The 24,991-nt window shown below is 36.8% G+C and overlaps 1 protein-coding gene across 1 annotated transcript in view; it reads left to right on the plus strand.

Annotated features, from left to right (window-relative positions):
- Nucleotides 1–20,630: 20,630 nt before the first annotated feature.
- TEX9 (testis expressed 9) overlaps nt 20,631–24,991 on the plus strand; it is a 29,707-nt gene continuing 25,346 nt past the window's right edge. Inside the window, exons 1-2 of the mRNA XM_081049309.1 lie at nt 20,631–20,676; nt 20,779–20,870. Of these exons, the coding sequence (XP_080905435.1) occupies nt 20,650–20,676; nt 20,779–20,870 (119 nt within the window). The 5' untranslated portion in view covers nt 20,631–20,649. The remainder of the gene's footprint in view (nt 20,677–20,778; nt 20,871–24,991) is intronic.

The following is a 24,991-nucleotide window of genomic DNA, read 5'->3' on the forward strand; positions in this document are numbered from 1 at the left end:
TCAGTACTCTACCTACCATTAGTAATGAGGTCCTCCTTGGCAGGCAGCCAGCAAGTGATCCAACTCCTGAATACCATCCTTAGAGTCTCCTTCCTAGCCCATTCCTGATACCAGTGTGTCATGGGAGGGGTTTCTTAGAGGCAGAATTTGAGACAGGGATTCAGGTGCAGATGACTTATTGTAGTGCACTTCAGAAAAACCCTAAAAGAAGAATAGGGAAGGGGAAAGGACATTGTTGTGATGTGATCCCAGGTTAAGTCTGACTTTTGCCTGAACAATGGGGTTGGGCCCTCTGAAATATAAATTATATTGAAAGTTTTCCCAGCTTGAGGTATGGGGCCAGGCTTTTAGATTCCTGTATTAATAATTTATTAGCACCTCCACCACTACCATGTGCACATGGCATGGAACTTTTGTACTTTAAGCAAAAAGTACATATACTTTAAGCATGTACTAGACATCGGGATAACTTTTTTTTTAATAAGTGGGCTCAGACCTTTCCTGCTGTTTCCTTTTTTCCAGGATTTCCTGGTTAATTCTATTGGAAAGTAGTCCTGAAACCAAAAATCTGTAGCTTTTGAAGGATTTCCATTTGTCAAACTATGAAATTTAAACAACAAAATAATAGTGTTAGTAATAACAATTATTTAAAGAATTGATGAAAAAGGTGAGACTGTGAAGATCATGTGTAGATAAGAATATGCAAAAGAAAAAATTCATATAAAGTACGCAGAAAGATAATTATAAACACAAAAATCTTTATTATAATAGACCTAACGTTAATTCTAGATGCACATGGGAGTTGGTGATGGGCAAAGATGCTGATAATTTTAGAAATAGAGGTGGAAAAGATAGTTCTTTTTAAAAAGTTATGAGTTCAGGGTGATCTTCCCAATTTACCATATGTGCCTATACCCAACTTTTCTTATCAACTATGTTTTTTTGGACAAGTGATATTTTCTATTACATTGGCACAGATTCAATTTTATGCTCATTCCTGTGATGAAGCTCAAAGTCTGTAATTGTGAAAATTCAAACATGAGCTTTCAACTCAGTACTGAAATATCATTCCTTCCTCTTCACTTGGCACTATTATTGGTGGTCACTTCTCTTGTGGTTCCATAAAAACTATAACTAATATATGCCAGAGACTCTTTTAACACTTCATATTATTGCTCTTACTCTTCACAGTAACCTTATGAAATAGGAAATATTATCTTGATTTTTCAAATTAGAAAATTAAGGCTTAGAGAGGTTAAGTGAAAAGGTTGCACAGCTAGTAAACAAATGAGGCACATGGCTATTGCTGCTCATTGTAGAAAATGAAATCCCAAGATAGCTGGTTTTCAAAAATAAAAAAATGAAGAATAATTTTTCTTTCTGTGTTCATCTATTTTACTTGCAACAACAGCCTTTTATCTACCCATCTGTGGCAAGAAAAAAAGTAAAAGCAACTGTTATGGTTCAGAACATTTAGTGTTTAAAAGAAAAGGGAAGCTCTGTTTGCAATAGAAAAGTTGGTATTACATACAGATTCTCTCCCTGTTGGTAAGTGTGTAGTATCCAGACAATCAAGTCACAGAGTTCAAGGGGCATGTATAATCTAACATTTGGTCTAGTAAGGGTAAGATGGTTATGGAAAGGGTCAGGTAGACTAGGGTCGTAGGAAGGGTTCCAGACCCAGCAATGAGAATGACCATTCCAAATAGGAATGGAGGTAAAATTTATGTCCTGTTAAGCAGGCACCGATGGTACAGGGGCCAGAGAAGAAGGCGGTCGCAAGGTAGGTCTATACGAGTGGGTGCCGCGAGAATTCTCCTTTCATTCACACCAACTAATTCTAAATTCTACTCAGTTTCGGATAGCTTTGGGACTGGGTGTGTCTGGCCTTCAGTGGTTCCTGGTAATCTTCAACCATTAAAGTGTATTTCTTCTAGGGGATACATCAATCCTGGTCCCAGAAATGTCCTAATTTTTTATTCATTTCATTAGGCCTTGAGTTTGTACGTGCCCTTAAAAGGCCCCTAACTTAAGTGAAAATACCTGTGGCAGAAATCACAGTTTAGATGGTAGTCAATAATTGATAGCTAGCTGATGCCAAGATCAGGCAAGAATGTGATACATGATGAGTGTTTCAAGAAAGCGTTAGCATCATGTGTGGCAGTGGAATGGGTAAGATGGAAAAACAGCAACTGTAAAACATCTCCATAGCTTCACTGAAGGTCACTGTTTCAGGAGACCCTTGGTCAACTTTCACTTCATAGGCTACCAAATCCCAGATACTTAAGATATAATGAGTAATATTTTCCCTCTCTCTTATGAAAAAGAGGAAAATAACTTGTGGCTATTAACCACGATTTGTGAGTAAGTCATACACAGATTTTGTGCACCTTTGTAAGAAACATAAATTTCACATTATAGTATCAAACAAAGCATCATGGATTTAAAGTGGCTTTGTTTGAAATGTATGCTAAATTGCTGTTGATTGTCTCTATTAAAGGACAAAGAAATACCTGCCTAGTAAATCTGTCTCAAAAGAAATAATGGAGTTATGATAGAATACCACTACCATTGAACATTTCAGCCCAAAAATCAACTGTAAGAAGGTTAGAACTCCATCCTCTTTAGAAGAGGATACCCGATGGTAGGCAAAAGACTCTGGTTTTGCCCCCAAAATGTCGGGGTGTGCAGTTCCATTTGAATATAAAAATGTGTGTGTCCAAGCAGAGGACTGAAACTACATAAGAGTTGAACGGCCAATGTCGTGGTGTGCATATTGTGCAATATTATTTTGAATACAGAAGAATGAAGGGACAGCAGAGTAACCTTTGATTGATCTCTAGGTCTCTAGCTAGGTAAAAAATTAGGCCTAGCTAAAGGTTATTAACTCTAGTTTCAGCAAATGTGAAGCAGTCAGACTTAGCAGTGGCCAAAATATTGAGCTAAAAACATTTCTGGTTTCATGACATCATTTTAAATGTAGTCCCAAAGCTTGAGTTAATAATATCCTATGTGTGAAAGAGAGAACTGCTATTATATTTGGCATTGTGAATTTTTTAAATTCCAAATAGTATTTTCAACTAAAGTTCAGGTATACAAAACACTTCCTGTTTGGTTTCTCTAAGTCCTAGTATGTAACTTTGTAGACAAGTCATTTTAGACACTATCGTCATCCTCCTTAGTACTCTAGAGGAATGGGAGGGGATGCATGATAAGTGTATCATGAAGCTCTTGGTCTGAAGGTATGCCTTTAAGTGAGCTTAAAGCTATTCTAAAGTGAACAAGATTGAAAACAAGCAACTTCAATGCTTTGGATAATGAACTTAGTTTCCAGGAAGTTCGCATGTGCAGGTGTCGTGTGGGGCATCCGACGGGGTCTCTGGTCCCGCTCCCCTCATAAGAACGCAGGACACGGTGAGGCCAAACAGGAACACCCAAGGAGCCACAGATAGGAGTGTCAAACCAATATATTCTCACCGGCGGCATCCGCCTCTCTGCCATCCGCTCTTGCTAGCCCTCATTCCTTTTGCTAGTGTAGCCACAGCAGTTATATTAGTGGCCAATGGCTTACGGGTTATAGCTGACATCCAACTAGCCACAGCTGCTGGCCATCTGATCACAGTTAATGGCCATTTACTACCCAAGCCAGCACCTTTCTATGTGAGGCCGAGAGCCTGGAAACTGCTTTTTGGGGCTTTGTCTCCACACTCCACCCCTACAGGGTCTCGCCTCACAATCTACGCGACAAGCATCTTCCGCTAGGGGCCCTGTGCGAGGAGCCTGGAGGTGAATGCAACATCCTGGACACAGCCAGGCTCTCTAAGCACAGCCAGGGTTTCTCAGGGCACCACCAGTACTTCTGGGCACAGCCAGATTTCCTGGGTTTCTTAGGGTACCACCAGTCTCCCCGGACACAGCCAAGGTTTCTCAGGGCACCACCCCAGTACTTCTGGGCACAGCCAGACTTCCTGGGCTTCTTAGGGTACCACCTGTCTCCCCGGACACAGCCAAGGTTTCTCAGGGCACCACCAGTACTTCTGGGCACAGCCAGACTTCCTGGGCTTCTTAGGGTACCACCTAAGAAGGCACAGCCAGGGCCTCTCAGGGCACTGCCACTCTCTCTGGACACAGCCAGACTTCCTGGACACAGCCAGGGCTCACAGGGCACTGCCACTCTCTCTGGGCACAGCCAGACTTCCTGGACTCAGCCAGGGCTCTCAGGGCACTGCCACTCTCTCTGGGCACAGCCAGACTTCCTGGACACAGCCAGGGCCTCTCAGGGCACTGCCACTCTCTCTCTGGGCCTCTCGGGGTACTGTGCTGAAACAACAGTGGCTCACATCAAGGTGCTTACATATTATCAATGGCGGCCAGTCAAGACACAAAAGCAAACATCTGCCATTCCCACTACATGGTGGTTTGTTCCCAAACAGTCAAGCGTCCATTAAATCAGGGATAGAAAGCAATTCCTCGTAGTCCACATTCATTCGCCAGGGCTGTCCTGGGGGTGAGGGATGACCTTGACCTCACCCTCATCTCCCACGGAGGATTCAGCAAGCATTTCCTCCTGGGACAAGTCCTGCATCCGGGCTGCCTCAGCAAGCACTTCCCAGCCCACAGGGTGGCAACAACCTTCGCTTTCTCCGGCCTCTGCTGGTTGGGGAACCATCCACATATTTCCACCTCTCCACGGGCATTGAGCTCTCCGGCAGCTGCTCCTCCTGGTCTTCCTCAGACTGAGCTTTCATACGCACAAACTGCTCCACTGCCCTTCGGAAAGCTTTGGCCAGCACCGTATACTGCCGACTAAGCCATGTGTCGTGTGGGGCGTCCGGCGGGGTCTCTGATCCCGCTCCCGTCATAAGAACACAGGACACGGTGAGGCCAAACAGGAACACCCATGGAGCCATAGATAGGGGAGTCAAACCAATATATTCTCACCGGCGGCATCCGCCTCTCTGCAATCCGCTCTTGCTAGCCCTCATTCCTTTTGCTAGTGTAGCCACAGCAGTTATATCAGTGGCCAATGGCTTACGGGTTATAGCTGACGGCCAACTAGCCACAGCTGCTGGCCATCTGATCACAGTTAATGGCCATTTACTACCCGAGTCAGCACCTTTCTATGTGAGGCCAAGAGCCTGGAAAGCTATTCTAAATAGCTTTCCAGGGGCTTTGTCTCCACAGCAGGGAATCCCAGAGAGAAGTGAGTTGGAAAGTGCTGAATGGTGAGGTGTTAAAGGCACACCCAGATGTTAATTGCTGCGTTTCTATTTCAAGCTTTCCATGTGTTTTCCTATTTGATTTGCCCATTTAATAAGTATAAACCTATTTAATTTACTCTTTTTTTTGATAATGCAATGGCTGATAGCACTTCTCTTCTAAGTTATTATCTCTTTTTTCAATATTCTTATATGATGCTTTACATCAAGTTACTGGAATATATCTGTTGTCACATCAGAAATATATTGCTCTAAAATTAGAAACTAAGCTTTTCACGCAGAAAATTTTAGTTACTCCACCCAATCTCTGAAATAAGATACTCAGTCACTTAATAAAGATTGAGTTCTGTTACATAATTTCATATTATATAAGTGCTTGAAAAATACATTTCTAAATACCTTTGAATCATTTTCCCCTCTCCATCATCGCTCCAACTCAGCTCATTATCTAAACCACCTAAGGTAAATTCTTTCCTTATTCTTATGAAAAACTGATGAACAAATATTTGAATCTGAGTGACATAGGGTATAATATTTGAGTAGCTGACCTACTTATAGCCCCTTTTTGGACTAGACCAGAACCAGCCCTTCCTCCCAAAGGCCCCACCTCCTAATACCATCACATTGGTAAGTAGGGTTCCAACATATGAATTTTAGAAAGACACATTCAGTCCATAACAAATGTCTCAATCAATACGTCGATCTTTTCTACAAAATTCCACGATGCATATAGTCTCATTCACCTTCTGCTCAAATGCTTATTAGCGATGAAGAATTCACTACTTTACAAGACAGTCCATTGGATTGGAAAACAACTCTGGTTATGAGGCCTCACCAAGTCAGGGCCTAATTATAGCAAAGCCTAATGAAAATGTGTAAAAACTACGAATCATAGAGCATTTAAAAATAATTGTATCTACCACCCATTGATTGTCATAACAACTTATAATACAGATTTCTCTGTTTTACAAATAAAAATTGAGACTCAGGGTAGTTATTTACCCAAGGTTGCACAGCTATTAGGTGTCAGAATCAGCAATCAAGGCCAGATCTGTCTGTGCCTAAAGTGGGAATTCTTTGTACAATACCATATCGTCTTTCAAAGTATAATTTTGTTTATTTCAAATACTTTAAATGTCTGGATTACCAAGATAGTTTCTTAGCTAGGACCCCTACACACAGTTTCATTCTACCTATCCATTTTATTTACTGCTGTTAGGTGAATTTTCCTTAATTTTTTTTTTTTTTTTTTGTAAATTATGGTACTGCTGCCAGGTTCATGAGCCTTCAGTGTCTTCTGATTATCATTCACACCTTGTTACTCATTGCTGCCCACCATAAACATCTGTTCCAGACATCCAGTCTCTTCCCTTCTCCCCATATCCAAATGGTTCTTGTTTCCCAATGCTTGCCAAATGTTACAGGGTCTTTAAAACCCAGATCAAATACTTCCTTCCCTGTGACATTTTTCCTTATTTCTCAAGATTTCTAGTTTTTCCCTCTTGATTTCCTATAACATGTATTACATTTTTCAGTCATTATTTAATCACACATTCTGTCAGATCATCGTCTTGACTTTGCGTTTTTTCAGTCGCATTTCCTCCAACATCATTTTAAACATCTTATGAACTCCTAACACCGTTTATATGTAATGAATTTCCCTATCCAGCTCAGTTTTCACCTCTAAAGTAGCAGGTATATCATTTTTGTTTATATTATTTCAATTATAAAAAGTCGGCTGGACATACATATAATGTCAGAATAGAATTTTTTCTTAAACTTTGTACTTTTAGCATTTCTAAGGATTACTTTTTGATCGTGAAACACATAACAGAAAATACAATAATTATACTGGTTATAAAAACACCACTCTAAAAAATGGTTGTACTAAAAAGAGTTATAAGGTTAGTGTCATAAAACTTGGCTTTTAATCCCAAATCTACTGTTAATGAACCATGTAACTCTGATTGAATTTTTTAAATCTCTCTAAAAATTGATTTCCTCATTACTGTAAAATGAGGGACCTATGCCAGATTATATATTGTTCTAAAATTCTATGATTCTGTAGTACAATTTAATCAGAACTTCAAAAAGACTTTATCTTGAGTAGATTGGGAGTCTATCCATAACAAATATTAAGGACACCTTAGATACTCACATTTTCCATGTTGTATTTGCTTCATGAACACATTGAACTGAATTCCCATTATATCCCCTCCCCTCCTCCATTGGCCTTGTCTCTATCCTGTTACTAGCTCCATATTATTGAATCAATGTGAATGTTTATTCAGGTCATATTCAAAGTGATGAACTTTATTAGATAATGATCGAGAATTCGCAACATCCTTTATAATCCTCATTTTTTCACAATGTTTCCAAAAACAAATGCTGTATTTTAAACATTCTCATTACCCGGAAACAGTATTTCAAAACCGGTGTGGTTGCTACATAGAATTATATAACTTTATATAAAAATATTCAAGTATTTGTAGAATTGAATTATGGGAGACTAGTTTTGTATTTGTAAGCTTTATTTATAGTGTAAGTAATCAAAAACATTGTTATCACAGAGTACATCTTTACTTGAGAGAGGCATGTGAGAAGTGATCTCTGCCATCCGTCACTTGACTTACAGCCGATTCTTTTAGTGATTTAATAGGTAACCAAGTATTATCTGAAAGACACCGGAAAATTGGTATTATCAAGGCAGGATTTGAGGAGATCTTTGTCCTTTGTGGGATGACAGATCAAACTATGGTGCAACTTTGCAATTTGCAATTATTAATCTAATAATTAATGCCCATAAACACTGGCATAGAGAATAGTTTGCATAATTACAGCTAATGTTCTGCATTTGCTCAGGAAGGACTACAGGTTTAACACACTCTTGTCTGACCTCATCTGACATTAATTACACAATTTTTGAAGGTAAGGAACAGCTGCTAAAAAATATATAACAAAGAATAAGGGGTGTGAATGTGTCTTGTTTGCTGCCAATTGTCAATCTGATGAGAAAGAAGAACATTCAGAAATCACCCTTCCCTCCCAAAATAGATTGTATAAACATATTTAGGGAGAGCAGTGAAATGGAAAAAAACTTTTCTTCGCTATTTGTTTTATGTATTCAGCATGACTCTTATAGGAAGTTCACTTTTCTATAGCCTATTACTATATAGCACTACACTAGTCTGTTTCTTAGCACTTAAAAATATTTTTTTCTGGTAATAATTGTAAAGCAAGTTATTTCAATAAACGGATTGGTTTTACTTAGGCATCTAAATTTATCATAAAATACCGAAGAGATAACCCATATTTTAATAGCTAAAGCTTTTTCTACAGCTGAAGAGAAAGTGAGAACTTTCTCTATATGAATGTGTGTTACAAAGTTCTTTGATAACTGAAGCTGAAAGTCACATTTAAAGCATTTCTATTAAACTTATAACCAAGAAGAGATAAAATTAAGTTGGTTCCATAATCCTTCTCTTATCGCCCTGACTGGACTGGACTTGTTTCCTTTTTATCTACTTATAACTACTTTATACATTTTAATGTATATTTGATTGATTATATTGTTTGCTTTCCGCTTGTTTTAATTAAATTAATGTATATGCTGTTGTTCTTAGTCCTGACTATTACCCTTTAGAAAGCAATATTAAAAAATTAATAGTCACTTCCCTAGGGTTCCACAAAAAAATGTTTAGCTTTGGATATTTTTAAGTAAAAAAAGAAAAAGAAAAGAACAATTATTACTCAATTTATGATATCTCTATAAAACTATTGGGGAAGAATATAAAATAATATCAGTAATCTAATAGAGAGCCCTTTTGAAAATTATAACCTGCAGCTTTCTGAGTTGTGAAAAACAGCTTTTTTTTAAGGTTACATTAATTTAAAAAAATCAAATAATCATTATAAGAAATTTTTGACCATGATTAAAATTGTGATTTAAAATTATTTAAAATAAAATCCAAAAAAGGTAGAAAAAATATAACAAAAGGAGATGATGTGGTAACAATTTAAAGTGACATGTAAAGAAACCAACATGAGGCAGTTGAGTTGGTCAGTCCTCAGCCTCAGATTTTTGGATATGGACCGATTCAAAAAAAATTTGCAACCATCCTTTGGCACCAAATTCCTCAAACATATTGTTGTAGTAATTTCCTTCCACTCATTCCCTTCTAACATGGCTTCTAATTTTTCTACTTTACTATAAATATCTTTCCTGAGGCCAGCAGGAACTTCTTTCTTGCCAAATCCAGAGGCCTTTTCTCAGTCTGCCTATTGCTCAATCTTTCCATTGTATTTTAGATGGTAGCCTCATATTTGTTTCATTTTATTTTTAGCATTCATTCTAAATATTACAAAAGTAACACATATTCTTTGTAGTGAATTAGAGAAAGAATTTAAAAAATGATTTGTGTTAACCAAAGCTAACATTTTAGTGGAATCTTTCCTGGCTTTAAAACACATTTATACACTTTACACACTTGTATTCTGAGTTTGTTCAGTTGGGGTGAGAGATAGGAGTCATTCTCACATCAATACTCAGACATTGCTGGCTCTTGCTCTCCCTGCTTACAGAGAACATTACTCACTTCTACACTGTTCTTCAAATATTTCTAGTGGTCCCTACAGCTGTCCCTAAGACTTACAAACAAGTCTTACCTTAAATATACTAAAGCTGCTCTGGGGGTATCCACCTCCCTCTCAGCAGGCATCGTGGGCTCTGCTGAACAACATTGGCTCTTTAGAGCCCGTGAATTGTCAAAGCAGGGATGGTCTCCAAAAGTAAAGAGATGGAGAAAAGACAGACCAAGAAAGTGATGAATCAAAAGAACGCTGTTAGTTATATTTATGTCAGATAAAATTGACCAACCCAAAAGCATTTTTGGAGATAAGTTATTACATAATAATAAAAGGTTCATTTCACCCGGATTTAAACCTTATTTGCTTTTAACACATTTCAATTCCAGATGTCCTTTTTTTCTCATTTTAATATATCTGAAATCAGAAGACATCTTAGCATCACTTAGTCAGTTAAGTGGCAGAAGCAATGTGATCATTGCTTGAACATTCACATTAAAACATCAGAGGCAGGGAAGAAAATTACAGAGAAAATAGTAGAGCACTTTTAAAAAATGCTGCACAACCAACACTTGATGATACAGAAGAAAATACTGTACAGAGAAGGATGGACACTTATGACTCTTAATTGAAAAGTGATTCAAACACGTCAAACTGAATATGAGGAATTACTTAGGAGTATCTTAACCAATCTATTTTCCCCAGCTTTATTAAGGAATAATTTACAAACAATAAAATTCACCTGCTTAAGTGTATAGTTTAATTAGTTTTGTCATTCACATACAATCATGTATCTGCCATCACAGTCAAGATATAAAACATTTCCGACAACCAAAAGTTCCTCTTGGCCCTTTCCAGTCAACACCTTGCTTCCTCCTCTAATCCCAGGCAACCGTTGATCTGCTTTCAATCACTATGGTTTGCTTTCTCCGGAATTTCATATTAATGAAATCATGTAGTCGTTAGTACATGCAGACTCTGTAAGCAGAGGCAGGGAAAGACCAAAGAAAGAAGCTGGCCACTCCAGTCCAGTAATTAAATAGAGATTATTAAGGGAAACCTACATAAAAGGCATGTCTTGGGTGGCTGCAAGATGAAATGTATCCTCAAGCCACTTGGTAGGTGCCAAAGAATTATATAGGGTAAAGGCGGGGAATTATAAAAAGTCACAGTATTAGTGAGGGAATGCTAGCAGGTCCGGGAATTTTCATACTTAACCAGGTCAGAACAATGGCCTATTCCAGGAGCCAGCATATAGCAGGAGGCAAGGGAAGGGTGCTGATTTATGTAAAAATAAACACAAATTATTGACAGACAGTCTCTAAGGGGCAGTTGCAGAAAGCAACTTCCACTCTTGACCGGGTCCAGCTTGAGCAGTCACACCAAGAAGCAGTCTCTCCTCCACAATAGTACATAATCTTTTGTATTTGACATATGAATATGTTTTCATTTGTCTGAGATAACCACCTAGATTGTTGTGTTGTCTGGTAGCTATATGTCTATAAGACACTGCCAAGTTTTTTAGATGGTGTGAAATATGGATGAAGTTTAACTTTTTTCATTTGGATTTATAATTGTTGCAGCAATATTTGTTGAAAATCCTACCACTCGGCTCCATTGAATACCTTTGCATCTTTACACCTTTATTAAAATGTGTGGGTCTACCTCTGAAGTCTCCTCTGTTCCTCTGTTCCTGTTGATCCATGTGTCTACACTTTTTGTTAGTACTACACTGTCTTAATTACAATCTTAAAATCAGGGATTGTGAGTCTGCTAACATTGCTGTTTTTTCTCAAAATTGTTTTGGCTAGTTAAGTTCCTTTATCATTTCATATAAATTTTAGAATCAGCTTGTCAATTTCTACAAAAATCCTGCTGGGATATTGACTGGAGAGAATTGACATCTTCACAATATTAAGTCTCCTAACTCATGAATATGCAACATCTTTCCATTTAGTTGGTCTTCTTTGATATCTTTCATCAGTGTTTTTGCAGTTTTTCAGCTTACAGATTTTGCACATATTTTGGTAGATTATTCCTAAGCATTTCATGTTCTTTTGGTGCTATTATATAATAAATAGGACTGCATTTTAAAATTTAAATTCCAATTGTTCATTGCTAGTATATGGAACTACAATCAGTTTTTATATATTGACCTCGTAGCTTAAAACTTTGCTAAACTCACTAAATAGTTCCATGTTTCGTTTGTTTGTTTGTTTTGACTTGTTTTGTTGTTAGATTCTTTGGAATTTTCCACATAGATAATCATGTCATCCGTGAATGGAGACAATTTTATTTCCTCCTTTCCAAGATTGATTGATTGATTAATTTACCTTACTGCATAGGATGGAAACTAGTTATTCAGTACGATTATGAATAGGAATAGATATCCCTGTCTTATTCCTCATATTAGGGGGGAAAGCATTTGATTTTTATTAATAAGTATGATCTTAGATATGTGTTTTATTGAGATGTTCTTTATCAGGTTGAAGAAGTTCTCTTCTATTCCCAGTTTGAAGAGAATCTAATGTTTCAGTCTTTCTTTTTAAAAATCTCCACAAATTAGGCATTATTATTATTATTATTATTATTATAAGGGATTTTAGAGAAATTGTTTATTTAGACCTACCTATATATTTACCACTTTATTTCCTTAGTATTCTTCTAGCATCTCCAAGTGTTCCTTGGGTATTATTTTCTTTCCTCCCGAAGTAATAAGTTCCTTTAGTATAAGTATGTGGATGGTAAATCTCTTCAGTTGTATTTATATGAAGATACCTTTATTTCACTCTTGCAACATAGTATTAGCGAGTGAGTGCACAGTTCTAGACTGAAATTATTTTCTTTGATCACTTTGAAGATACAATAAAACCCCCTCATAATAAAATTAGTGGAGATGAAAATTTTCAATTGTGTAAAAACAAGAGGGGGTTTATTGTGAAAATTGAAGAAATGAGTCATCTAAGTCTGTCTAGCTGATTGGCTACAAGTTCCAGTGGTCTGGCTTTATAATTAAAATCTTCGCTCATACTGGTTGTAGTTTGGCACCATTTGGTGGTGACTGTCTTCTTCAAAATAAATGTCAGTAGTGCTGATTCTGAATCCTGTCTCACTAGCTAGAACTTTCAGAACAGTGGCAGCATTTATAATAATCTATTTAGCTGTGGTCCATTCAGTCAGTCTAATCAAAGGAGATTGGGCTGGAAAAATACTGGCAACAAAGGATTCACCCTCTGCTTCCCTGTTTCCTGATACAGGGTACTTAGTTTTTCTTACCCAGCCTTACCCTTTTCTCTATGTCCTCTCCCCCGATCCACTCAGAAGTTAAAAGTTTATCCCACCCAGTTTGAAAATGGGCTAGACAGAAGGCAATCAATCATTAATGATTAATTGGTGATTAATCACCAATCATACTTGATCCAAATTCTCATTATAATGGGGCTTATTATCCTGGGATTTCACTCATTATTTTACTGTCCTCTGATTTCAATTGTTGCTATTGCAACGTCTGTTTTCAGTCTAATTGCTTCTTTGTAGGTTGTCTGTCTTTTTTCTCTCAGCTGCTTTAAAGACCTTCTCTTTTTCTTTGGTGTTTTGAATTTGATGACAGGTCTAAGAATGGCTTTTTAAATTTATCCTTCTTGTGATTCTCTGAGCTTCTTAAATCTGCGCATTCATGTCTTTCCTAAATTCTGGCAAATTCTAAGCAATTAACTTTTGTAATATTGCTTCTGATTTCTTAAAATCTGTCCTTCTTGAAATCTGATTATTTATATGTCAGATCTTTTTAGTCTAACTTCTATAATTGTTTGACATTCATTTCATATTTTCCATGTCCTTATCATTCTCTGATCATTCTGGATAACTTTCTTAGGTATTTTACAAACTATCTGTGTCTAATCTGCCATTCAACCCATCCACTGAGTGTTTCCATTTCTACAAATATATGTTTAATGTCTAAAAGCTTCATTTATTCATTTGCCACATATGCTTCAACATTCCTGACAGTCTCTTGTTGCTTGCTCATCATTATGATTCTATCCCTTATTTCTTTAAATATTTTCTAAATAGATATTCTACATTTCACAGCTGATAATATTTTAATATCTGACTCTCTTGGGGGTTCTAAGTAGTTATGAATTCTGATTTCTCACCCATGGTGGCTTGCTTCCTTTCTACCTGGTGATTTTTGATGGTGAACTCACATTTTCTATGTCTTTATCCAGGAATGTGGTGGGCTTAATTAGATATATATTTTCTTAGGAAAAATATTGTGTTTGATTCTGCTAAGAGCCTTGGGCACTACTAATAGGAGCTACATTAGCCTTTTTGAGTGAACTTAGTAGCTTGGAGCAAGGATCTAAGGTTCCGCTCCTTCCTATGACTGTTCAAACCTTGTCTTCTGAGCACAGTTTTTTATGGGCATTTTCTCAGCCTAGTCCTTTTATTCTTAATTGCCTATTTGAAGAATCAGTTTTGTTTATTTGAGGGGCAGAGGCCTGGAGGGGGTATGTCAGGAGGACACAGAAATTTTCACTACTTCCTTCAAAGTCAGAAATGCATATATGTTTTATTTGTTAAAAAGAATGTGGCTGTTTTGCAGTACAAGAGTGCCCCAGATGGTCTAGCTCACAATTCTGTTGGAGCAAAAATCTCTTTTAGCTTGTTTTAAAAAGAGTCTATATTTTTTTTAGAAAAGATTTAGATTTACAGGGGGAAAAATGGGACTATAGTAGAGAGAGTTCCCATATACCCTACACCCAGTTCCCCTGCTATTAACATATTACATTAATGTAGTACAGTTGTTAGAATCGATGAACTATTATTCATACATTAACTGAAGTCCATAGTTGATTCAGATTTCTTTGTGGTTTTCTTTGTTTGTTTTTTTAACTTAATGTCTTTTTCTGTTCCAGGATTCTTTCCAGGATACCACTTTATATTTAGTTGTCATGTCTCCTTAGGCTCCTCTAGGTTGTGACAGTGTCTCATACTTTCCTTGCTTTGGATGACCTTCAAGTTTTGAGAAGTACTGATTAGGTATTTTGTAGTATGCCCTTCTACCGTGTTTCCCCGAAAATAAGACCTACCTGGACAATCAGCTCTAATGCGTCTTTTGGAGCAAAACTTAATATAAGACCCAGTCTTATTTTACTATAAGACCCGGTCTTATCTAACATAATATAATAGAAGACTGGGTCTTATATTAATTTTTTCTCCAAAAGACGCATTAGAGCTGATTGTCCAGCTAGGTCTTATTTTCAGGGAAACATGGTATTAGAATTTTTTATTGTGATAAAACAGACATAACATAACACTTATCATTTTAACTATTTTTAAGTGTACAATCTGGTAGCATTAAGTATATTCACAGTGCTGTGCAATGGTCTTTATTGTCCATTTTCAGAACTGTTTCATCATCCCATACATAAACTCTGTATCCACGAACAACTAACTCCCCAGCCCCTTCTCTCTCTATTCCCTGGTAACCTCTATTCTATTTTCTTGTTCTGAATTTGTCTATTCTATTTACCTCAGATAAGTAGGAACATACAATATTTGTCCTTTTGTGTCTGGCTTATTTCAACTTAGGACATTTTCAAAGATCCATGTTCCAGGAGTTTTTTTGGTTGATTCTTTGGGATTTTAACCATAGACATTCATGTTATCTCTGCAAAAACATTTATTTCTTCCTTCCTGTGTACTATTTATTTCATTTTCTTGTTTTATTTTTAGCTAGAACTTTAGATATGATATTAAATAAGAATGATGAGAGAGGACATCTTTGCCTTGTTCCTGATTTAGTGGAAAACAATCCAGTTTCTCACCATTAAGTATGGTGTTAGCTGTAGGGTTTTTTGTGTTTTTTGGAAGACGTTCTTTATCAAGTTGAGGATGTTTCCCTCTATTCCTAGCTTGCTGAAATTTTTACCATGAATGTTGAATTTTCTCAAAAGCTTTTGCTGCATCAATTTATAGTATGATCATATGATTTTTCTTCTTTTTCCTCTTGATATGCTGAATTGCATTAGTTGATTTTAGAATGTTGAAACATCTTTATATACCTGGAATAAATTCTACTTGGTTGTGTTTCTTTGTACAATTCTTTTTGTACATTGTTGGATTCAGTTTGCAAATATTTGTTGAGGATTTTTATATCTATGTTTATGAGAGGTATCAGCCCATAGTTTTCTTATAATGTTTTAACAGCTTTGGGTATTAGTACAATACCGGACTCATAAAATGAGTTATGAAGTATTTCCTCTACTTCTATTTTCTAGAAAAGATTGTGGAGACTTGTCTTCATTTGTTCCTTAGATGTTTGGTAGAAGTCACCAGTAAAGCCAGCTGAACTGGCTGCTTTATTTCTTGGAAAGTTACTGACTCAGTGCTTGACTACTCAGATTATATATGAGGTGTGATCAAAAGATACAGTGAATGTTTAAATAAAAAAATTATTACAGTAAAAGACACATTGCCATTAATCCCCCTCAGAATAATCCCCCTCTCTTCGAACACTCTTATCCCATCATTCTTGCAACTTTCTGAAGCAGTTCTGGAAGACCACTTTTGTGAGTGCCAGCTGCCTCGATGCTTTTGCTCTCTTTAAATTAAATTAAAAGAGCTTAAATTGCTCTTCTTTTTCTCATTACCTGAGGTGGTACCTTAGATTGTTGATTTTAGATTTTTCTTCTTTTCTAATATATGCTCTTAGTGCTAACCACTCTGTCTAAGCACTGCTTTTACTGCATCCCTCAAGGTTTAATAAGTTGTATTTTCATTTAGTTCAAAATGTTTTTAAATTTCTCTTGAGACTTCTTCTTTGACTAACATATTATTTAGAAGTGTGTGTTTAATATCCAAAAATTTGGGGATTTTCTAGCTATTTTTCTGTCATTGATTTCTAGTTTAATTTTACTGTGGCCAAGAACATGGTTAGTCTGATTTCTGTTATAGGTTGAATTGTGTCCCCCAAAAGATATGTTGAAGATCTAAACGACCACCTCCCCAACCTGTGAATCTGACTTTATTTGGAAATAGAATCTTTGCAGATATAATCAGTTAGGATAGTTAGAATGAGGTCAATAGGGTAGGTCCGTAGAGCAAGTGCCTGGCAATAACCTTTTTAAAACTGTAATATGTGTGCCTGACATTAAGGTTTTGGTTGCTGGGACAGCCATTTCAAAGACGTCCATCTTGAATAAACATACTGCCATCTGGGTTGACACAGCTATTAGCTAAAAAACTAGATAAGGAGCCAGTCCTCCTCCACCCACGAGGTTCTTCTTTTAGAAAGTCCTGGGTAACCTAGATAACTGACTGCTTGAGTGACCCTGTGTTTCCCTTCCTGTACCCTAATTCCTACTCTTATGTTTCAAACTTCCCCAATAAAATATGAACCTGCAATACCCTAGTCACCCCACCCTCAGCTCCAATAAAGGCAGAAGCCCAGGTTAGCGCTCTCTCTCTCTCTCTCTCTCTCTCTCTCTCTCTCTCTCTCTCTCTCTCTCTCTCCCACCTCCCCTCCCCACATGGCCCTCAGGCTTGCCATGTATTCTCCAGGACTTGTGAGTAATAAACTTTGTCTTCTCAAAGTTCCATGATGACTGTGGCTGAGGTGCGTCTTGCAATCATAATAAGAGCCACAAGGTCTAATCCAGCCACAACACTGGCTTTGATTGGGGGAATATCTGTATGTAGGGGGTGTTTGTGGGGGCTCACCACAAGTAGTAAGGGCCCAGATGAGTGTTCCTAGGCATTCCTAGCTCATAGCATGTGTCACTATCAATAAGCTGAGACTGACATGAAACAAAGTCCTAAGCCAATAGACTGCAGTCTTTATGAGAAAAGGAAATGTAAAGACAGAGACACACAGGAAGAACGCTACATGAATACAGAGGCAGAGATTGGAACGATGCAGCTGCAAACCAAGGAATGCCAAGAAGTGACAGCTGCCACTTAGACACTAAGAATTGGCAAGGAAGGATTTCCCCTACAGGTCTCAAAGGGAGCATGGCCCTGCCAACACCTTGATCTTGGACTCTTAGCCTCCCAAATTGTGAGACAATAAATTTATTTTTTGTTATGCCACCCAGTTTGTGGTATTTTGTAACAGCAACCTGAGGAAACTAACATAATTTCTATTCTTTTAAATATATTAATGTGTATTTTATGGCCTAGAATATGGTCTACCTTGGTGAATGTTCCATGTGACCTTGAGAAAAATGTATATTCTGCTGCCATTGGGTGAAATATTTGCTAAATGTCAATTAGATCAAGTTGATTGATAGTGCTGTTCAGTGCAATTATATCCTTACTGATTTTCTGCCTGCTTGAACTATCAATTACTGAAAAAGGGGTGTTGAATTTCTCAAATATATTATTGGATTTATCTATATTTCTTTGCAGTCCTATTACGTTTTGCCTCATGCATTTTGACACTTGGTTTTTAGGTGCATACACATTAAAGATTATTATGTCTCCTTGGAGAATTGACCTCTTTATCATGATAGAATACTCTTCTCTGTCACTGATAATTTTCCTTGTTCTGAAGTTAGCTTGGTTTGAAATTAATATAGGTACTCCAGCTTTCTTTTGATTAGCGTTAGTATGGTGTGCTTTTCTCTTGACTTTTTTCTCTTGACTTTTTCATTTTAATAATTTGTTTATTTTTAATGTTTCAACAACTTGATTGATGTGTTTTATATACCTACAATTCAGCCACATAGTGTACTATTCATGGCTTTTAGTATATTCGCAGAGTTGTGCAACCATGATCACAATCAATTTTAGAACATTTTCATTAACCACCCACCCAAAAGAAAAAAAAAAAAACCCAATTACTTAACCAACCCCCATCATCTGCCACGGCTAGGCAACCACTAATCTACTTTTTGTTTCTATAGAGTTGCTCATTCTGGACATTTCATATATTATATGGTCATATTAGAATAGAATCATATAGTATGTATTTGTTTGTGTGTGAATTGCTTCCTTAATATAGCATGTTTGCAAAGTTCATTAATATTGTAGTATGAATCAGTACTTCCTTTTTGGTGCTGAAGAATATTCCATTGTATGAATATACCATTTTTTATTTACCCATTACGGTTTATAATTATTTGGATTATTTTCACATTTTGGCTATTCTGAACAATGCTGCTATAAACATTTGTGTATAACTTTTTTTGTGTGGTATATATTTTCATTTTTCTTAAGTGTATACCAAGGAGTGGGTTGCTGGATCATGTTGTAACTCTATGTGTAACTTTTGAGGAACTGCCAGACTGTTTTCCACAATGGCTGCACAATTTTATATTTCTGCCACAGCATGTGAAGGTTTGAATTTCTCCATATCCTCCCCAACACTTATTGTCTTTTTAATTACTATATTGTCATCCTAAGGAACTGTTATCTCACTGTGATTTTAATTTGAATTTCCTTGAAGACTAAGGATATTGAGCACCTTTTCATGTGTTTTTGGCTATTTGTGCATCTTCTTTGGAGAAATGCCTATTTAGGAATCTTCCCATTTTTCACTTGGGTTAGTTGTCTTTTTGAGTTTTAATAACTTTTTATATATTCTAGACACAAGTCTCTTATTGAATGTAAGTGCAATTATTTCCTCCTTCTCTGTGGTTCCTTTCACTTTATTTATAGTCTCCTTTGAAAAAAGATGTCTAATTTTGATATTGAGTCTCTTGATTTGTTGCTTGTGTTTCTGATGTCAAATCTAAAACATCATTACCTAATTCAAAGTGGTGAAAATTTACACCTATGTTTTCTTGGAAGAGCTTTATAGTTTTAGCTCTTAGGTTTAGGTCTACGATCTATTTTGAGTTAATTTTTATACATGGTGTGAGATAAGGGTTCAACTTCATTCTTTTACATGTGGACATCCACTTATCCCAGTACTATTTGTTGAAAAGACTGTTCTTTCCCCCATTGAATTGTTTTGACACCCTTGCTGAAGATTAATTGATCCTAAAGTGAAGGTTTATTCTAGACTCTCAAGTTTATTCTCCATAAACTGGACTATTTTTTTAAATTAATGTTTGTTAGGGTGACAATTGTTAGTAAAGTTACATAGATTTCAGGTGTACAATTCTCTATTATATCATCTATAAATCCCATTGTGTGTTCACCACCCAGAGTCAGTTCTCCTTCCATCAGCATATATTTGATCCCCTTTACCCTCATCTACCAACCCCCCCTAAACTGGACTTTTTGACTGCTTACTGTGTTCTAGACACAATTCATTTACTCTTCATAGTAACTCCGAGAGATGGGCATTATTCTTGTTCCCATTTTACACATGAAGCAATGGATAGTGATTTGTCCAAGACTGACTATACAGCTAGCAAGTAAGTGGCACAACTTGGACATAAACTTAGACCCACTGACTTGAGAGTCTGAGCGCTTACACATGCTATAAATAAATGTGAGAAATCAGAACTTAGAATTCCACTGATGAGTTGTTCATTGTAAACAAAACAGTGGGACGCCAGATTGGCTACAAAGTTTGGAAAAGCACAACAGAGTAGGGACTTTACTATCTTGCTTTCTATTGAGTATTAGAAATGGATCTGCCTTTCTTGGCTGAAATACCTCCACGGCAACGTAAGAATTTATAAGTTAATGCACTACGTTGGCTTCTTGGGCTCATAGGGCAGCGCAAAGTCGCGTTTGCGGTTACCGCTAAGGGGCAGAGGAGGTGGCGGCCACGCCCACACCCGTGCCCCAGCCTTTAGGCTCCGCCCCAGCCTGGGGCGTGAGGTGCCCCGATGAGGTAGCTCTCGCGGGAAGTTGAATTGTTACCTTGGCAACGGCGTCGTGGTCGCGAAAGATGGCTGGGCGAAATCCTGGCATCAGGGTCAGTTCGCCCGACTCCTGGGTGGCGAATGGGTTCCTGGAAGGCCAGAGGACGCCGAACCTCATTTAACTCCGGGTCTGAAAGTCTCGATCTCTTTTACAGAGACAGACCGGTTCAGGGACTCCGCTCCCGCCACGCGTTCAGCAACCTACCACATCTCGACGGGACCTCCTCGCCAAGGAGGAAGAATATAAGTAAGAAATTTGGCGTTTCAGCTTTTCCTTCTTTCTTTCACTTAATGGGGCTGCTTACAGGTACTTTTCCTGGCGCCTTGCTGAATCTTTGGTATCACTCACTGGCCAGCAGTCTCTTCCGTCATCCCGCTCGCATGCCCTTCTTCATCTTTTCTGTTTAACTTGAGTTCGCCTGCGTCCTAAAGGGTATTTGAAGTGTATGCAAATCTAATTTAACCCAGTAAACATCCTCGTTGGTTAGATGACACTGCCAGAAGTGGTTTGGATAGCAGGAATTGCCTCCAATAGTTCAGTTTCTAGTTTAAGGAATTCCACTTAATTCCCAGTTCCTAGAATTTACGTATATAAATTTTTCAGGCTTGGTTTCTAAATTGAAAGCATGTTTCAGGGCGTTTGGAATTGCCGTTCTCTTCCATATTTGGTGGAGTTGGGAGAAGGATTTCCTTTCCTTACCCGCTCTCAGTGTAACTACAACTATCCTGACAACACGTGCTTTCATTCTTGGACCATTTCTCTCTTCATCCCCCAGTTTTTACACAGATGCCAAAGAGTAATCTTTTAATTTGATCATGCAACTCTCTTGCCTAAAACTTTGCAGTGGATTCAGAAGCTCTGTCAGATCTGGCTTCCTCCTCTTGTTTGATCTTGTGCTCTCTCCTTTTTGCCCACCCCTGTCCAGCCTAACTGGCTTTTTAGTTCCTCAGGCTTTTCCCTTTCTTTCCTTGAGGGCAATCACATAGCTTTTTACCTGTAATACTCAGAGTGGCCTTTCTTGGCTATGCTAAGTAGGCTCCTATTACTTTTTTTTTTGTCTTAATTTTTCTTTGCAGTTAGCATAACACAACTTGTTAGTTTACTTGTCTTTTCCCTCCACTGGACGATGAGTTCCACAAGGTCTGAGAGCATGTCTTTTATTTACCATGGTATATACTCTTTACAAAAAATTGTATTTTAGCAGTTCACTTTCTTTTTAAAGTTACTAATTTAATTTCAATTTGTAAAACGTTCTGGCAGCTCTTGAAACCGTTAAACATATAATTTGTACTGAAAATTAAAGCATATTTAAAGTTAAAACTGAAGTGTGCTCTTTTTAGATAAACAAGACACATGCCAACTTGCCATAGCATGTGGGAATAATCATTCTTTTCTATTTGATAAAATGGTCTATAATTCCGGTTCAAGAGTACACTCAAGCAACAGATCCGTTGTTTATATACAATTCTGAATCAGCTGTACTCAACCCAAAACAGTTATTTTCATTACCACATACCAGATAGCACCAAATACCTGTATTGATTAGCTGAATTCATGTGTTTATTTAAGGGTATATTTTGCACCTGGCTCTGGCACGTAGTTAGGGATATGGTCCTGCTTAAAGGCAGACCTGTACAGGAGCTGTTCTATTTTAGCAAAAGTTGTTTTGTGGTAAAAGTACCCAGGCATTGATTGTTCTGTTACCTGTACTCTGGTGTGCAAATACGAGGCATTTGAACAGAGTAGTTCCCAGGCTCTGCCTGAAGCTTATTGATCACTTCTCCATGGAGATGAGTAAAATGTCTGGCCTTTGTTTTCTTAAATTGTAGTAAAATTGGTGTATAATATAATATATATTTCAGGTGTATATATTTCATTATAATTCAATATTTGCATATAATACTTCCCACAACTTCCTGCCCCTCTGGTAACACCAGTCTGTTATTTGTGTCTATGAGTTGTTTTTGTTTTGTTTGTTCATTTGTTTTGTGCTTTTTTTTTTTTTTTTTTAGATTCCACATAAAAGTGAAATCATATAGTATTTGTCTTTGGTTATTCTTATAGGCACGAACATGAGTATATATTCATGACAGTATTTTGCCACACGTTTTGGTGGTAAGCAAAAGAGTGTCTTTTCAGTCAGGTGGACACAGGACTTCCCAGAGTGGACCCAATCAGCTCCTGTCAAACAGAGGAAATGATCACTGAGAGGATAGATTAAGGAATATGCTGATCACTGTAGTCAGTAGCTTTTTTTGCAAGCTTCATGCATGTATCATAAAACCAGAAAGCTAAACAGATTATGTGACATCTGTTTTAACTGGTCTTGATAAAAGGTAGGTCAAGCCTCTACTCACCTGCGCAACGCCCCCCTCTGTAAATGCCAATTACGTTGTATTTATAGATTAATTTGCAGAGAACTGACATCTTTATGCTATTGAATCTTCCCTTCCACAAATATGGTACAGCATTTACACAGGGTTGTTTGGTGTCTTTTAATAATATTTTATCATATTACTACATAAAAGTCTTACATATATAATTTTTTTCATGGTACCTTACAGTTTTTGTTGCTGTAATGAATGGCTTTTTTCCTACTACATTTTCTAATTGATTAGATGTGTAGGAACATTATTGAGTTTTGTATGTTGATCCTACATCTATATTTATATAGATATAGATCATCAGCTCTGCTGAACTTTTATTCTGTAGAGTTACTTTCATTTTTTATAAAGACGGTTATATGCAAATTATGATTGTTTTGTCCTTTAACATTTTGTCATGTATTTTTTTTCCCCTTGGTCTGGTTAGAACCTCCTGTTCAATGTGGAATAGAAAAAGGGGTGAGCATCTTTATCTTGGTTATGATTTTAAGGAGTCCACTTTTAATACTTTATCACTGTTTGATGTTTGCTATAGAGTTTTGAGAGATTTCTTCTATCAGACTTAAGGACGCTGTTTCCCTTAATTACTATTTTGAATGAACATTAAATCTTATCAAAACTTTTTTCCTCAAATTAATTTAGGTGATGAGATGTTTCTTTCACCCCCTTGTTTAAGGTTTTAACATACTGAACTATAAAGACAGATTTCTTGTTTTCCTTTAAAGACTGCTGGATTTGATTGCTTTATTTTATGCAGGTTTATTGCATCTCTAAACAAAAATGAAATTGGTCTTACACTTTTTTTTCTGGTCTTTTCCTTTCTGATTTTGATACCAGTTTTATCTTTGCCACATGAAATAAGCTAAATGGTTTTCCTTTTTTGTTTTATCCCATTCTTGGAAGCTTTTTGTTATCAGGGATCATCTGCTCTTTGGTTAAAATTGTGTAACAGTCGATGTGGGGATTTTTTGCTTATCAGTTTAGTTTCTTTAATAATTGTTGCCTCCAGAATAAATTTTGGTTATTTGATAGTTTTCTAGAAAAGTGTCCATTTAATCTAAGTTTTAAAATATATTAGCCTAAATTTATTCTAATTATCTCACGTTTTAAATCTTAACTGTGTGTGTAACCTTATACACATCTTTTTAGGGACTTGCCAATATTGTTTATTTTTCTTTTTTTCTTTTTTCTGTTAGTCTTTCTGGGAGGTTTATACTCGTATTTTGTTGGTCTTTTCAGAGAATTAGCTTTTGGTTTTATTGCTAATCTTTATTTTTTTAAAATTTCATTAGTCTTATCTTAATTATTTCTCTTCTAATTGTGGATTTATTTTTTTTCTATTAGTTTTATTTTTCTTATTTTTTTCTGGGAGTTGGTGTCAAAAGTGGTTTGTTACTTCTGAATCACATATCAAAAATCAACAAAATATCTCATTTTAAAAATGGCTCAACATATTTCCTTAATATAACTTCAAAAGACTGTAGGTGGTATAGAAATGTGGCCCATGAATAGAATAAAAAAGTTACGTGTTTTTGAATATGTTTATTATAGTGTTAACCTTTAAAAGTGAAAAAGGGACTTGAACTAACAATAGGAAAATATTAGTACATTATGTTAACTTCAACTCATTAGAATATTTTATAGCCATTTAAGGCACTAATTATAAAGATATAAACATATTCTTTCTATTTGTTATGGGAAAACAGTACAAAATTGTGTATATGCTGTAGGTGAAAAATAGAAAGGAATATTAAAAATAAAAATGTCATAGCAACACTCCAGACCAAAGCAGGCCTCTTCCCCCGAGCTGTCCCACTCCTGTCCCCAGTTGGAGTTGGTCTCAAGAAGATGAAGAGTGGAATTGAGTTGAACCCACCAGTTTATTCTCCCCCAGACAAGTCATTCCACTTGAAGTGAGGGTCAGAGAGAGGCCAGGAGTTAACACTGTTTGAATTTCTACCACAAAGGAGGAATCCTGGAGAG

The sequence above is a fragment of the Rhinolophus hipposideros genome (genome assembly GCF_964194185.1).
Source record: "Rhinolophus hipposideros genome assembly, chromosome: 5".
Taxonomy (NCBI): domain Eukaryota; kingdom Metazoa; phylum Chordata; class Mammalia; order Chiroptera; family Rhinolophidae; genus Rhinolophus; species Rhinolophus hipposideros.